Source organism: Plecotus auritus, assembly GCF_963455305.1.
Source record: "Plecotus auritus genome assembly, chromosome: 2".
NCBI classification, from domain to species: Eukaryota; Metazoa; Chordata; class Mammalia; order Chiroptera; family Vespertilionidae; genus Plecotus; species Plecotus auritus.
Window position 1 is genome coordinate 225,666,201 of NC_137771.1, and position 13,330 is coordinate 225,679,530.

Genomic DNA, 13,330 nt, shown 5'->3' on the forward strand with positions numbered 1-13,330 from the left:
ACCCTTGAACCAGTACGTTAGCTTGCTGCTGAGGTCTGGCTGATCGGGACTGGGCGAGAGGGCTGGACATGCCCTGGAACCCTCCTGAGGTCCCTTCCCTGCTGGCTAGCCCACATAGGCCCCAATCGGGACTGGGTGAGATGGCCCCAATAGGCCCCAATTGCCAGCCAGGTTGAGGAGTGGCTTTGTGTGGTAGGGACCTACCCTCCCCCCCCCTACACGAGTTCGTGCACCAGGCCTCTAGTCTATATATATATAAAACGTCTGCGGCTATAACGGCCATAATGACCTTAACGACCAGTCGCTATAACACCCACTGTGGCCAGTGAACTGGCCTGATCAGGGGGTGGGGCCAGCCAGCCAACCTCGTGGCCCCTCCCCCCTGCCGGCCTGTAACTGATCAGCCTGCCCCACAATAGGCCCACAGTCCATCCCCCGGCTGGCCTGCCCCTGATCGCACCCCCTCACCCCAATAGGAGGCAGGGCTGTCTAGCCAACCCCCCAGCCGGCCCCACCCGATTGCCCCCCCACACTGATCAGGGACAGGGCCAGCTGGCCAACCACTCATAACCCCTCTCCCAGGCCGCTGGACCCTGATCGGCACCCCCGACCCATTCGGGGGTGGGGCCAGCTGGTCCACTGCCCACAGCCCCTCCCCATTGCTGGCCCCATCCCCAACTGGCCCCCTAACCCCAATCGGGGATAGGGCCTGCCGGCCAATCGCCCATGGCCCCTTCTCCCAGCCAGTCTAGCCCAGATCAAGTCCTGATCGGGGCCAGGCCAGCCGGTCACCCGTGTATGAATTTGTGCACTGGGCCTCTAGTCCTATATAATAAAAGGCTAATATGCAAATTGTCCCTACGGGTGGGAATTTGACCAGGAATTACATGTGTGCTGACCACCAGGGGGTGGCGTGGAACATGGAAGGCTTTGGCAACGGGGCAGGCAGCCAGGGGAAGGGAGGCCCCAGCTGGCAGCCGCTAGGGACCCTACCTGTGCACGAATTTTGTGCACTAAGCCTCTAGTTCTTTCAATAAAGTTTTATTGAAGTTTAATACAGATTAAACCACCTAAACGCACTTCCCGTTGCTCTCGTGCGGGTGACACTGGAGATGCTTTAGGTCCTGGTTCTGACAAGCCCCAGCTTGTCCGTTTCCCTGTGTGCTTCTCATAAGCCTCCCAGCAAGCATCCTCTGTGGATGAAAGAATCTCCATCCTTGTTACTGTTTCCCCACCTGCTTCCTTTAACCCACTTCTCCAGGAGGATCTGAAAAATCACCTAAAATAGGTCTGTTGCTTCAGTTTTGTGCTGTGTGATCACGCCCACCTGCCTCCACTATATAGGCTGTGAATTACCTTAAAAATGCAGTAACGTTTTGCATTGCTAGGGCACGATTTTAGTCTTACTTTGGGTTACCCACTGTTTACAGCACAGTGTAAGGTGTTCGGCAGGGAAAAGAATCTAAACTCTTAAGAATAGTCTTTGCTTTAAATTATACATTATTTTCAACAAAAGGCTATCAGATGGAAAACATATGATAGCTGGTTTTCTTCAATCATCTTAGTGTCTGTGTCCACGGGTCCTCACAGAGGGAAGCCCCACCCATCAGCCTCCATAGTCCACGAATCCATAGGCCTCAGGAAGAAATCGGTACTGAGGAGTGCACTCCACCATCCTTAGATGTACTCTCATGAATAAACTTCCCGGCGTCTGTGTGACCTTCCCATTCATAAATTTAAACAGCCAATCTCGTGAGCCTTTATTTGGACTCTAAAATGCCCTAAGACCTTGGTTAGGCCCTTCTCCTGACGAAGTCCCTTTAAAAAATGGGAGTGTAGCCCTAACCGGTTTGGCTCAGTGGATAGAGCGTCGGCTTGCGGACTGAAAGGTCCCAGGTTCGATTCTGGTCAAGGGCACGTACCTCGGTTGCGGGCATATCCCCAGTGGGGAGTGTGCAGGAGGCAGCTGATGGATGTTTCTAACTCTCTACCCTCTCCCTTCCTCTCTGTAAAAAAATCAATTTTTTTTTTTTTTTAAAAAAGTGAGTGTAACAGCCCGGCAGCGGCTCTGTGGTGGAGTGCTGACCCAGGAACCAAGAGGTCCCCAGTTTGATTCCTGACCAGGGCACATGCCCGGTTGTGGGCTCGATCCCCAATGTGGGGAGTGCAGCAGGCGGCACACCGACGTTTCTCTCTCTCTATCCCTCTCCCTTCCTCTCTCTCTAAAATGAATAAAAACATATTCTAAAATGTCAGCGTAACACAGGTGTCTTGAGTTTTCAAGTAGAATGCGTCTCCAACATTGGTGAGAAGGAACTGACACGCACACCGGTGGACTGCCATTTTAAAATGCTCTTTATTTTGACACTCACAAGATGTGTAAGGCATGTTCACAAGTCCGAAGTTATGTACAACGCACGTCTCATTTCCCAGCTGCTTTGTTTCCTCGGCACCTGCTGCTACAAACTGGTCCCTGTGTACCTTCCCGCCCACAGTTCTCGGGCATTAGGAACATGCAGACAAGGTGGTGGGAGAATCTGCTTCGAAATAGGCAATAAGCGTCTACAGACTGTCACTGAGACATCAAACTCATGGACAAGGCAGAGGAGGGCGACAGACCGGTCATGAACTTGGGATTGTGAGCTTCCGGGGCACAAAAAACACACAGAAAAATATGTTGCTCCTTCCTGTTTGAGAGAAATGGAATGTGTCCAGAATGCGTGTTTCTGTGTTTACCGCTGTCTCTGTGTCAGTAAGAGAACGAATTTCACCTGTTTCTGCTGGAGTTAGCACAGGAGGCATGCATTACTTCGCACAAACACGGAACGAGGTAGCAGGGACACGGTGGGGTTGCCAGTTACACAAGAGTCTGTTTTCGGTGGTGGGACCGGGGAGGGGAGGTGCTGCCTGCTCCCCACAGTGCCTGCTGCGAGCACAGAGACGCCTGGCACCTGCGTCTAACCAGGAAGCGGGGAGATGCCACAGGAGAAGGTGGGGTGGGACGATGAACACAGAGCCTCCGTTTCAGGGGTAAAGAGGCTGATCCAAGAAAGTGGTTTATAATCAATTTTCAAAAGTCAGATGATATCTTTACAAGACGACAAATAAGCACTTTACAAATCTACTTTTGGGAAATGAAATAATTAACAATCAAAATCACACGATGTTTCACATGAGGAGAGTCTAATCTTTTGGTCTAATTCAGCCAAAATCTTAACATTAACTACATATGATTAAAATGTGGTTTGCTTAAGCCCATTTTGTAAATGCAGAATCTTTGAGGAAGCATGTTGGCGTGTTTCCAGGAACACTGACTCCTGTAAGAATTCTCACCCGGGTGCCTGGACAGGTCACGCACTCGAGGACGGCTCTGGGGTGTCAAGCACAGAGCTGTGGTCCCAGCGGCAGCCCAGCCGAGAGAGAATGTGGTCACGCCAATTCCATCAGCCCCAGGGGGCTGCTACCGAAGTGTTTAATCAGAGCGGGGAAATTACTATCAACGACATTAAAGATTTCCACTTATTAGCGCTGTGACACAGTGCGAAGTATCTTCAAATGTTGGCCTTTTAAAGCAAAAGTGTATATTGTTATTCTTCCCATTCAACAAACCGCTACATTTCCTTGGGTGGGCCGTGACGACCTGGGGCAGCAGGCGGCCTCCGGAAGGTGCGGTTACTCTCCTGATGGGAGGGCATGGCCGAGGCAGGCCGGGCAGGTGCTCTGGCCTTTCAGACGCTGCTTCAAGCACTGCAGGGAGAGAAGGAAGTCAGCAGTGCCATGGCCGAGCGCTTTGTGCTGCCCTCAGCAGGCAGCGCGAACTTCACCGCCAGGGAGGGGCCTGGAGCCCAGCACACAGGGCCACTGCGGCTGCTCAGGTTGGGAGCGTGGCCCAAGCCCGAGGAAACGGCCGCCTCAGAACCTGCCTCGGGAACTCTGGGCCTCCCCCACCCCAGCTCCAGTCTTGGCGCTTCAGCAGCCCTGACCTCTAGAGCTGGCATCTCATGGCCCTTGGACTGACTCATCCAATTCTACCCCCCCCCGCCCTCCCCCCACCCGCCCCAGTCTGCCTGGCCCTGCTCACCCAGCAGCCTGCACGCCACAGAGCTCGGTGTGTGTCAGGTCTGAGATCCAGGCCGGGCGCCGGACTGCAAGCCTCCCCACTCCCCCAGCGGGAGCACTGCATTTACCCCCGCCTCGGGCTCATACGCCCACGTGGCAGAGCCCTGATCTCTTCTAAAACCCAGCATCAGGGGTGCAGGACAAACACAACACCCCAAACACCAAAACAGTTGCCCCCAAATCCCAGAAGGGTACAAGCCAGAATCTGCAGGACCGGGCACAGGGACCAGCCAGGCGGGTGTTTCTCCTCGGAAATGCTGCCCCTGCCCCTCGCTCTGCACCAAACTGACAAGCGTGAGTGTGGTTCCGTGTGCAAGAAGCCGCCTGTCGGGGAGCTGGCCCTGCGCTCAATGTCCGCACCTGCCCGGCCGACGGAGCCCGTGTGCCCGGCTTGGAGTGAGGGGCGGACGGGCAGCTCAGGGCACACAGCCGGGGCCCAGGAGCCCGTCCCCTCCCCCAGCATCAGACTGTGAACGGACGCGGTGATGCTACCCAGGTACGGGAAGTCTCTGGAAACACAGGACGTACGGATACCCAGGGAAAACCCATTTGTTTCCGAAATACTTCCTAGTCTAGATGCACGCTCCGAGGGCGGCCAGGGAACGCTTACCCCCTTGTGAAACTTGTGCCCACAGCTCAGCGCACGCACGTTCTTGGACTTGAACACCTCGTGGCAGAGCTCACAGGCATGTGCACCCAGTGTCTGCGGAAACCAACGTGGACGAATAACCAATTACTAAGTTCCTTTTACTGCACAAACCTCCTACAAGTGCCTTCAACTGCTGCTGCCACTAAACTGGCAAATTATTCCTCCTGTTAGCTGAGCCCACTGATAAAACAACTTGTTTTTATTTTTAAAATTTATTTACTGCCCCGCCAGAGTGGCTCAGTGGTTAAGCACTGACCTGTGAACCAGAAGGTCACTGTCCAATTACTAGTTGGGGCACATGTCTGGGTTGCGGGCTCCATCCCCAGTGTGGGGCCTGCAGGAGGCAGTTGATCCATGATTCTCTCTCATTATTGATGTTTCTGTCTGTCTCTCCCTCTCCCTTCTCTATGAAATCAATAAAAATATATTTAAAAATATTTATTTATTCTCATTTTTTAAAAATTAAATTTATTGGGGTGACATTGGTAAACATGAACATATAAATTTCAGGTGTGGGTGAAACAACTTATTTTTAAATAGCATTTCTTAGGAAAAAAATATAAATGTACAAAAAGAAAAGTATAATTTTAAAGTTCTAATTTTCTCAGAGGAAAAAAAAATGTTTTATATGGTTAACGGACTTCCTGGTAAGTTTGGAACCAGCTGAATATTACAAATTAATCATGCATCTAATTCTCTAACACTTAGCGACTGTAACGTAAATTACAACACCTCTCCACCAGGGACTACTGGGTGGCCGAGGAAATCTTAACGGAAACCCATACTCCCTGCCGTAAAAGCTGGTCACAGCAGCCCTCTGAGGAGAAGCAGGCACAGAACAGTAAGCCTCATATGACCACCAACTTACTTAAAACAGCAGCAGCAGCAACAGAGAATGTGTGTGCAGAGATGCCGAGAAAACAGTCTGCAAAGATGTGAAACGGTAACAGTGGCTCCTTCTGCTTAAGAGAGCTAGTTTTTCTCTATTTTCTGAAGTTTCTATGAATGTGGATTACTTGTGCAAATCAAAACAAAACAGTCAACTCACTCGGCACATACGTGCCATCGAAAAAGCAGAGGGACAGGGCCCTGCCATTCACTGACGGTTCTGCAGGACAATGAATTAGGTCTAGAGATCAGCAGAATGGGGCTAAACCAGTGCTCCAAAGGCTTCACAGTGCGCTCAGAAAACAAGCAAACAGCTGTCACACATACAACACTCACCGGGGCGTCTCCTGTCCTCTGGCCCCGGGCTTTGGGCGATGGTCCAGCAATCACGGAGGGCGGGCCCTGGGCGGCCCCAGTCCCCGAGGCAGCGGAGCTGGGCTCGGACAGCGGCCTGTCCTGTCCTGGACTTGGCTGCAGAGATAATGCGGGTGGGGAAGAAGGTTGGGTACCCAAAAGCTTGACCCCCTTGTCGTCAGGAACCTGCCACCACCTTTGGCTGGAAGCGTGTTTGGTTTTACAAGCCTCACATCGACACCCAGAAGGACAGGGGGCCTCTCCCTGTATCTGGATGGACACTGACCTTCTGGTTTTGCTGTGCCTCTAGAATGTGTGTCGTCACCCTCTGGACGATCTCATCAATGCTCAGTCCTGACAGCGAGGTCTTGCTTTTGCTTCGCACTTTTTTAATAAAACCAGCAAGCTCGGTGCTGAAGGAGAAAGTGGGTAGAAATGAGAGCAGAAAGTCAAAGTTTTCTACTGCTGAGAAGTATTATGTACAAAGAAAGTATTATGTGCCAATGTCAACCCACAGCCAAGAGAAACAAATATACACAAACAAAAGGAACAGGTAGACAATAGTAATTGTATATAAAATAGCAGGATCTCCCTTTCCAAGCAGTAATGAAAATTCCAGCTTTGTGTCTAAATACTCATTGCAATCGAGTGTCACACAGCAGTTTATCTGCGGGATCAGCGGGGAGAGCCGTCCCTCGGCAGACACCGGGCTCCGGCACCCGCTGACGCAGCACCACAAATGACCAGACACCACGGGCCTGACCCAACACCACAAAACCTCTACCTAAGAGGAAACCAGCTTGGCTGACGTCCTCCCTTAACAATCTAACCCACAACACGGTTTGCACAGCCTGTTTCACAAGCACCAGTGGGTGTAGGTGAATGGTAAATAATTGACAGCAACTTGGTATTATACCACGAATAGCCCAAATGTTGGAACTTTCAGAAAATGGATGCTTTTCTATTTGGTTATTTAACTTTGTCAAATTTAGCCAGGATTGCAAACAATCTTATTTGCAAGGTACTGTTAGTAGTTTCAACTTGAATGTTCTTACAACTGGCAGGTTATGGCTCCTGAGAGAATCTACCACGCTTCTCACACTGGGCCCACGGGCTAGACACCCACGTGCAGACCGAACACTCACTTTGTGAGGGCAGGGCTGTCCCCGTAGATGCAAAATATCCTTTCTGGCCAACCACAGTTCAAGGACTATTTGTTTCATAAAATCAGGGACTGCAACTAATAGCGTATCAAAGGCAGAAATAACATGGGGGTGCAGAGGGCCGTCCTGGGTGGGGAGTCCTCTCCTCCTGGCTGTATTCTGGAGACACTCCTGTACCTCATCGGAGACAAGGGGCACCTCTATCTCCTCGTACCAACCTGGAGGGCAAGGCCAAGGTCCGGAGAAGCCCTGCTGACGTGTGGATTGGGAACTCAGGTGAAACAGCACACCTCCCCCCGGCCCTCAGATTACCTTTGTAACCTGCCCACACCCCTGGTTCACCAGCGGATCATACCCTTCTCTTCACCCCCACACCTCTGAGAGCCAGAGGTGCTGCCCACACCCCTGGTTCACCAGCGGATCATACCCTTCTCTTCACCCCCACACCTCTGAGAGCCAGAGGTGCTGCCCACACGGCGAGCTGCTGCCTCCTCCTTTCATGGGCCTTGTTTTCCAGAACCACGTGAAGCCAGTGATCTGCAGTTCACCCAGGGACTGCCTAACTAGTGCTGCATAACCAGGCAACTCCCTAACCAGGCGACTCCCTAACTAGGCAACTCCCTAACCAGGCGACTCCCTAACTAGGCAACTCCCTAACCAGGCGACTACCTAACTAGGCAACTCCCTAACCAGGCGACTGCCTAACTAGTGCTGCCTAACTAGGCAACTCCGTAACCAGGGACTGCCTAACTAGTGCTGCATAACCAGGCAACTCCCTAACCAGGCGACTGCGTAACTAGTGCTGCATAACCAGGCAACTCCCTAACTAGTGCTGCATAACCAGGCAACTCCCTAACCAGGCGACTGCCTAACTAGTGCTGCATAACCAGGCAACTCCCTAACTAGTGCTGTCTAACTAGGCAACTCCCTAACCAGGCAACTGCCTAACTAATGCTGCATAACTAGTGCTGCCTAACTAGGCAACTCCCTAACCAGGCGACTGCGTAACTAGTGCTGCATAACCAGGCAACTGCCTAACTAGTGCTGCATAACCAGGCAACTGCCTAACTAGTGCTGAATAACCAGGCAACTGCCTAACTAGTGCTGAATAACTAGGCAACTGCCTAACTAGTGCTGCATCACTAGGCAACTCCCTAACCAGGCAACTGCCTAACCGGTGCTGCGCATGTCACTGAGCTCATCAACATCTTAGGAAAGGGCCCGGCTCTGATGCGTGCTCCGAGTTCTCACTAGATACGCACAGTAAAAATGGATTTGAAAACGCACACCTCTGTGCTTAAAAAAGAAGACGCAGCACCTGCCTTTCTGAATAAACAACGGTGCGGTCCTTCTCCTTCAGCCCCTAACTGGCACAACTGTACCTGCTCAGGACACCTGCTCCATGAAAGCATTTCGCAGCCAGCGCAGCGGACACCGTACCTGCTGTAACTGGGGAGCACCGCCGACAGGTGCTCGATGATGCTGTTGAAGGGCTTTTTTGGAGACTGGCTGGGACGGGCGGCGCGTCCCGAAGGAACAGGCAGTTTCGGACCAGATGGGAGGCTGTGTTTTGGCCGAGCTGCCTGGCTGGCGCCCTCACACTCCCGCTGAGCGGAGGGCGATGCTGGCAGCGGTGGCGAGGGAGCCCCCACTGGGCGGTCACCGGCACAGACCAGGCCTGGATCCCTGGGAACCGCTGTGTGACTTGCAGACGTCGAGGGACCCTGATCATCGTGACCTGGGGACTCAGGAAGCGACTTCGGGCGAATCTGGGAAGGACACACCACAGTGGGACTTAGAGAAACAGCCATGGCCAAGACTGATAATTAAGCATGACTATGAAAAAAATCAGAATACAACTAAATGTTTGTTTTGTTTTTAATTACTTATCGTAACATGCCTGTTAGCTGTGAGAAAGGGTTGGGCTCTGACTTCTCAGTAACTCCCTTTATAGTTCCTTTTCTCTGTAAAGTCTGAAACCCGCCTGCGGAAGAACATCGCACCCACCAACCTGCCCTCCTTCCCTCTCACAGGACCCCACTCCCTTCCCAGCTACACTTGGGGAGGAACCAAACAGCTGCTCCAGCACTCCCCCAAACTGCCCTTGCCAAGGCCCCCAACATCTCCACCACTGAGACCCCGGGACACCGATGCTGCGGGCCACTCTCTCGTTCTGCACGCCCTGCCTCCCACCCGCCTCCCTTCCCAGCTCCCTGCAGCCTGGCCAGGCCTGAGTGCTGCAGCTCCTCATCACCGGAGGCTGACCTCTGCCTCACGGTCCCCCTGCCCCAGGCCATTTCATCCTCTGCTGGCTCGGTGACTGCATGCTTGCTGCCGTAAGCGCCCCTTGTTGAAGATTCTAGAATGTTTTCCAGCCTCCAAATGCCACCCACCCCCTCACACGCCCACCCTCCCTCCGGCTAACTCTATCCCGGATCTCGCACTCACCCCACTGAGACCTCGCAGGGGAAGCTGCCTGCGGCCCGGCCCCTCCAGCTCAGCGCCCTCACTGACGCTGCGGCAGCACTCCAGGTGCCGGTGAGAAACCGGCGCACTCCGACTGTAACTAGGGCTTCCCGTCTCCTTTCCCAAGCCCACAGGCCTCTGAGGGCAGACACATCTAATCCTGATCACCACTAAATGCCCAGTGGATGAAGGGGCGGGTGAGAGGAGGTGGTTTAGGGATCCTTACTGTGCAAGCTCCTGGCACACTGGGAGCCCCCAGGTTCTGGGTGTGAAATCAGTCTGAGTATTTATAAAATCACATGGGCTAGAATTAAACACTAACAGTAAAATATTCTGCTGAGATCTAACTCTTTCCCTTCCATATCTGCTATAAGAACTTGGAAAAACTGTAAATGAGAAGTATTTTTAATTCTAAATAAAACCATTGCTTACTCATTTAATGGAGAGAAAAAACTTACTCTGTGGAGACAAAGCTTTGGATCTCAGCAGAACATTTTCCTCGGCTCAAGGAGGTTTGATGCTTAGCGTGCAGTTCTGGTGAGAAAAAGCATTCAAGACCCGGCTCCCCCTGCAGGGCGCCGCCACCTCAGTGACGAGAGGAGCGCACCTGACAGAAGGTCCGGGCGCGGAAGAGGCAGCCTGGCTGGGCTCAGGGGCAGGCAGCACGCAGAGGGAGGACGGCTCCTGGCGGGGAAAGCCAGGCAAAGCCCGCAGTCGCAGGAAGGTGTGAATCAAGTGCTGGGGAATGGTGGCCCTAAAGGCCGTTGTCAGAACCTGAAGGTTTCAATATTGTGGCAAAACATTCCGAAATCTCTCTCGGATCAACTTTGTTTTTTTTGTGAATCCTCACCCGAGGGTATTTTTCCATTGATTTTTAGAGAGAGTGGGAGGGAAGGGGAGAGACACACAGAGAAACATGGAAGCGAGAGAGACACATTGATTGGTTGCCTCCCGCACGTGCCCCAACCAGTGTCGGGAAATGAGCCTACAACCGAGGTACGTGCCCTTGATCGGAATCGAACCTGGGACTCTTCAGACCATGGGCTGACACTCTGTCCAATGAGACAAACTGGTTAGGGCTTGTTTTTCTTTTTTATTTGAGAGAGAAGAAGGGATGGAAAGGAAAAGGGGAAGAGGGTGAGGGGGCGAGGGAGAGGAAAAAGGAGGAAGAGAGCGACATCGTTTTGTTCCACTTAGTCATTGGCTGATTCCTATATGTGCCCTGACCAGGGATGAACCCGAAACTTGGGCGTCAGGATGACGCTCTAATGTCCTGAGCTGCCCGCCAGGGCTCTAGAAAACTCTCGAATGGAGTCCTTGAGTTTCTTGTGATCCGATCTTCCTAGGGCTGAATTCATTTCAGTTGAGTATTTACTGAGCATCTGCTGTGTCCAATAAGAAATACATATGCCAGAAGAAAGTGACACTGGATTTAGCCACATGTTGAAGTCCACAAAGAAAAGGTAATGCTCTTTGTGACTGCTGCGTATTTTAAAACAAGACAAGGCTTGGCAATCACTGTCATCAGAGATTCAGCACGTTCCTCAAACCAGCAGCACAGTGGGATGTGCCAGACCCACAGAGCCCACGTGTATCTCACAGATGGCAGGGTTTTTTTTTCCCTTTTTTTAAATTTTATTTTATTTTATTTTGTTTTTTTTTTTTCTTTCAGATGGCAGTTTTTATCTGTATTTCACAAGAAAAGAAATCTTAAATTTCAGATTGTGGTCTCCTGCCTCTAAGCATCGTGGAATAAGCTATACCTGAATCACAGGCACCTGCTACACCTGGAATATTTGGTTAAATGCAGGGACACACACACACCCCTCAGCATCCAGGAAAGAAAGGGGAGATGCAGCAGCAGTGTGTTCACCACCTCAGGTCTCTCCTTAGACCTGGATGTGGAAAGAAAGCCTCCTATTTATATAAGAATGTTTACTGTAACGCCTAAAGGCTAACCAGTCGCACCAATAACGAAAACATGAGGGCAACTATTCATCCATCCCATCCCGACTCCCAGTCAACAGCAGCAGCCAACTGCTTTGCCAATTAAGAAAGAAACTGGCTCATTATGCTTTGTTTTCTTCCTTTCAAAACGAAGATGACAGACTTACTGTGCTCCATGCGGGAAACGGAAGCTCGGAGATCTGCACTTTAGAAAGCTCACTGAGCCGAGAGCCAGCTTTAATGGCCTTAATTTGTTCTTCAAACTGAGACTGTAGGTAGGAAAAAAGGGTCAAGTTTTCTAAATGCCAAGGGAAAACCACAATCGTCAATGAATGCTCTTTTTCTTACTATACATTAAAAATGGCCAACAATCTTCCAAGAAACATAAATGAAATGAGGGTATTAAAAGGACTGTTTCCTAAAGGACAGAAGTGCCGAGTAAGACCTCACTGACAGACACTCGCAGCCGTGGGCAAACTACGGCCCGCAGGCCGGATCCGGCTGTTCTATCCGGTTCTCTTGCTCTCCCCTCCGCTCCTTTACTTTGAATTTATATTAGTTCACACAAACACTCCATCCATGCTTTTGTTTCGGCCCTCCGGTCCAGTTTAAGAACCCATTGTGGCCCTCGAGCCAAAAAGTTTGCCCACCCCAGCTCTACAGCCTCATTAACATGCTGCTCTCACTTCAGCATCCAGGGCGGAGCTGGACAGTTAAATAAATATCATTACTTTCATGAAAAATTCTTCTTAAAATTTCAACAAAAAATATATATTGCTTTTAACAGCTCAAAAAAGGAATGGTTTCCTTCTGATTCTAGCCACTTGGGAATTTTAACCATCATATAGATTTTGACAGAATTATAAAATGTTTTACAACTTACCTCTGCTTTCTCAATTTCTTTTCTAACATCGGAAAGAAATGATTCCCATGAATGTATGTCAGACTCTGGTTCAGGATATGCTGCAGAATCACTGGAAAAAAAGAAAAACATGAAACTGCTAATGTCCACTTTAAAGTATTTTTAAAAATGGAGAGCACTAAAGTACAAATGAAAATAAACATTTAAACATGAAAGATATATTTCACATGATCACACACAAACAATGACTATATTTTTGCCCGGCTGGTGTGGCTTGGTAGTTGATCACTGACCCATGAACCAGGAGGTCAAGGTTAGATTCCCAGCCAGGGCACATGCATGGGTTTCAGGCTCAATCCCCAGTGGGAGGCGTGCAGAAGGCAGCCAATCAGTGATTCTCTCTTATCACTGATGTTTCTCTCTCTCTCTCTCTCCCTTCTTCTCTGAAATTGATAAAAAATGTCCTATTTAATAAAAGCCTAATATGTTAAGTGTCCGGGTGTCTGTTCAACCAATCAAAGTGTAATATGCTAATGATATGCTAAGGCTTCTTAACTGCTCGCTATGATGTGCACTGACCACCAGGGGGCAGATGCTCCGACCAGTAGGTTAGCTTGCTGCTGGGGTCCAGCCAATCAGGACTGAACGAAATAGGCCAGACACGCCCTGGAGCCCTCCTGCGGCGTTTTCCTGGCTGGCCAACCTCCCACGTCCTTCCCCGGCCCCGATGGTGCACCGGTGGGGTCCCTCGGCCTGGCCTGTGCTCTCTCGCAATTCGGAACACCTCAGCGGATGTTGGAGAGCCAGTTTTGGCCGATCCCACAGGCCAGGCTGAGGGACCCCACTGGTGCACGAATTTGTGCACTGGGCCTCTAGTATTAA

The 13,330-nt window shown here is 50.9% G+C and overlaps 1 protein-coding gene across 8 annotated transcripts in view; it reads right to left on the minus strand.

Moving 5' to 3' along the window:
• Window positions 1-2,337: 2,337 nt before the first annotated feature.
• The window catches only part of TTC3 (tetratricopeptide repeat domain 3), a gene marked incomplete at its 5' end in the record, with an annotated part of 99,474 nt that continues 88,481 nt past the window's right edge, over window positions 2,338-13,330 (minus strand). For all 8 annotated transcript variants that reach the window (XM_080654941.1, XM_080654940.1, XM_080654935.1 and 5 more), the window contains 7 exons: window positions 2,338-3,747; window positions 4,730-4,822; window positions 5,993-6,127; window positions 6,297-6,423; window positions 8,614-8,942; window positions 11,754-11,855; window positions 12,470-12,560. In XM_080654941.1, the coding sequence (XP_080511067.1) occupies window positions 3,673-3,747; window positions 4,730-4,822; window positions 5,993-6,127; window positions 6,297-6,423; window positions 8,614-8,942; window positions 11,754-11,855; window positions 12,470-12,560 (952 nt within the window). In that variant the 3' untranslated portion in view covers window positions 2,338-3,672. The remainder of the gene's footprint in view (window positions 3,748-4,729; window positions 4,823-5,992; window positions 6,128-6,296; window positions 6,424-8,613; window positions 8,943-11,753; window positions 11,856-12,469; window positions 12,561-13,330) is intronic.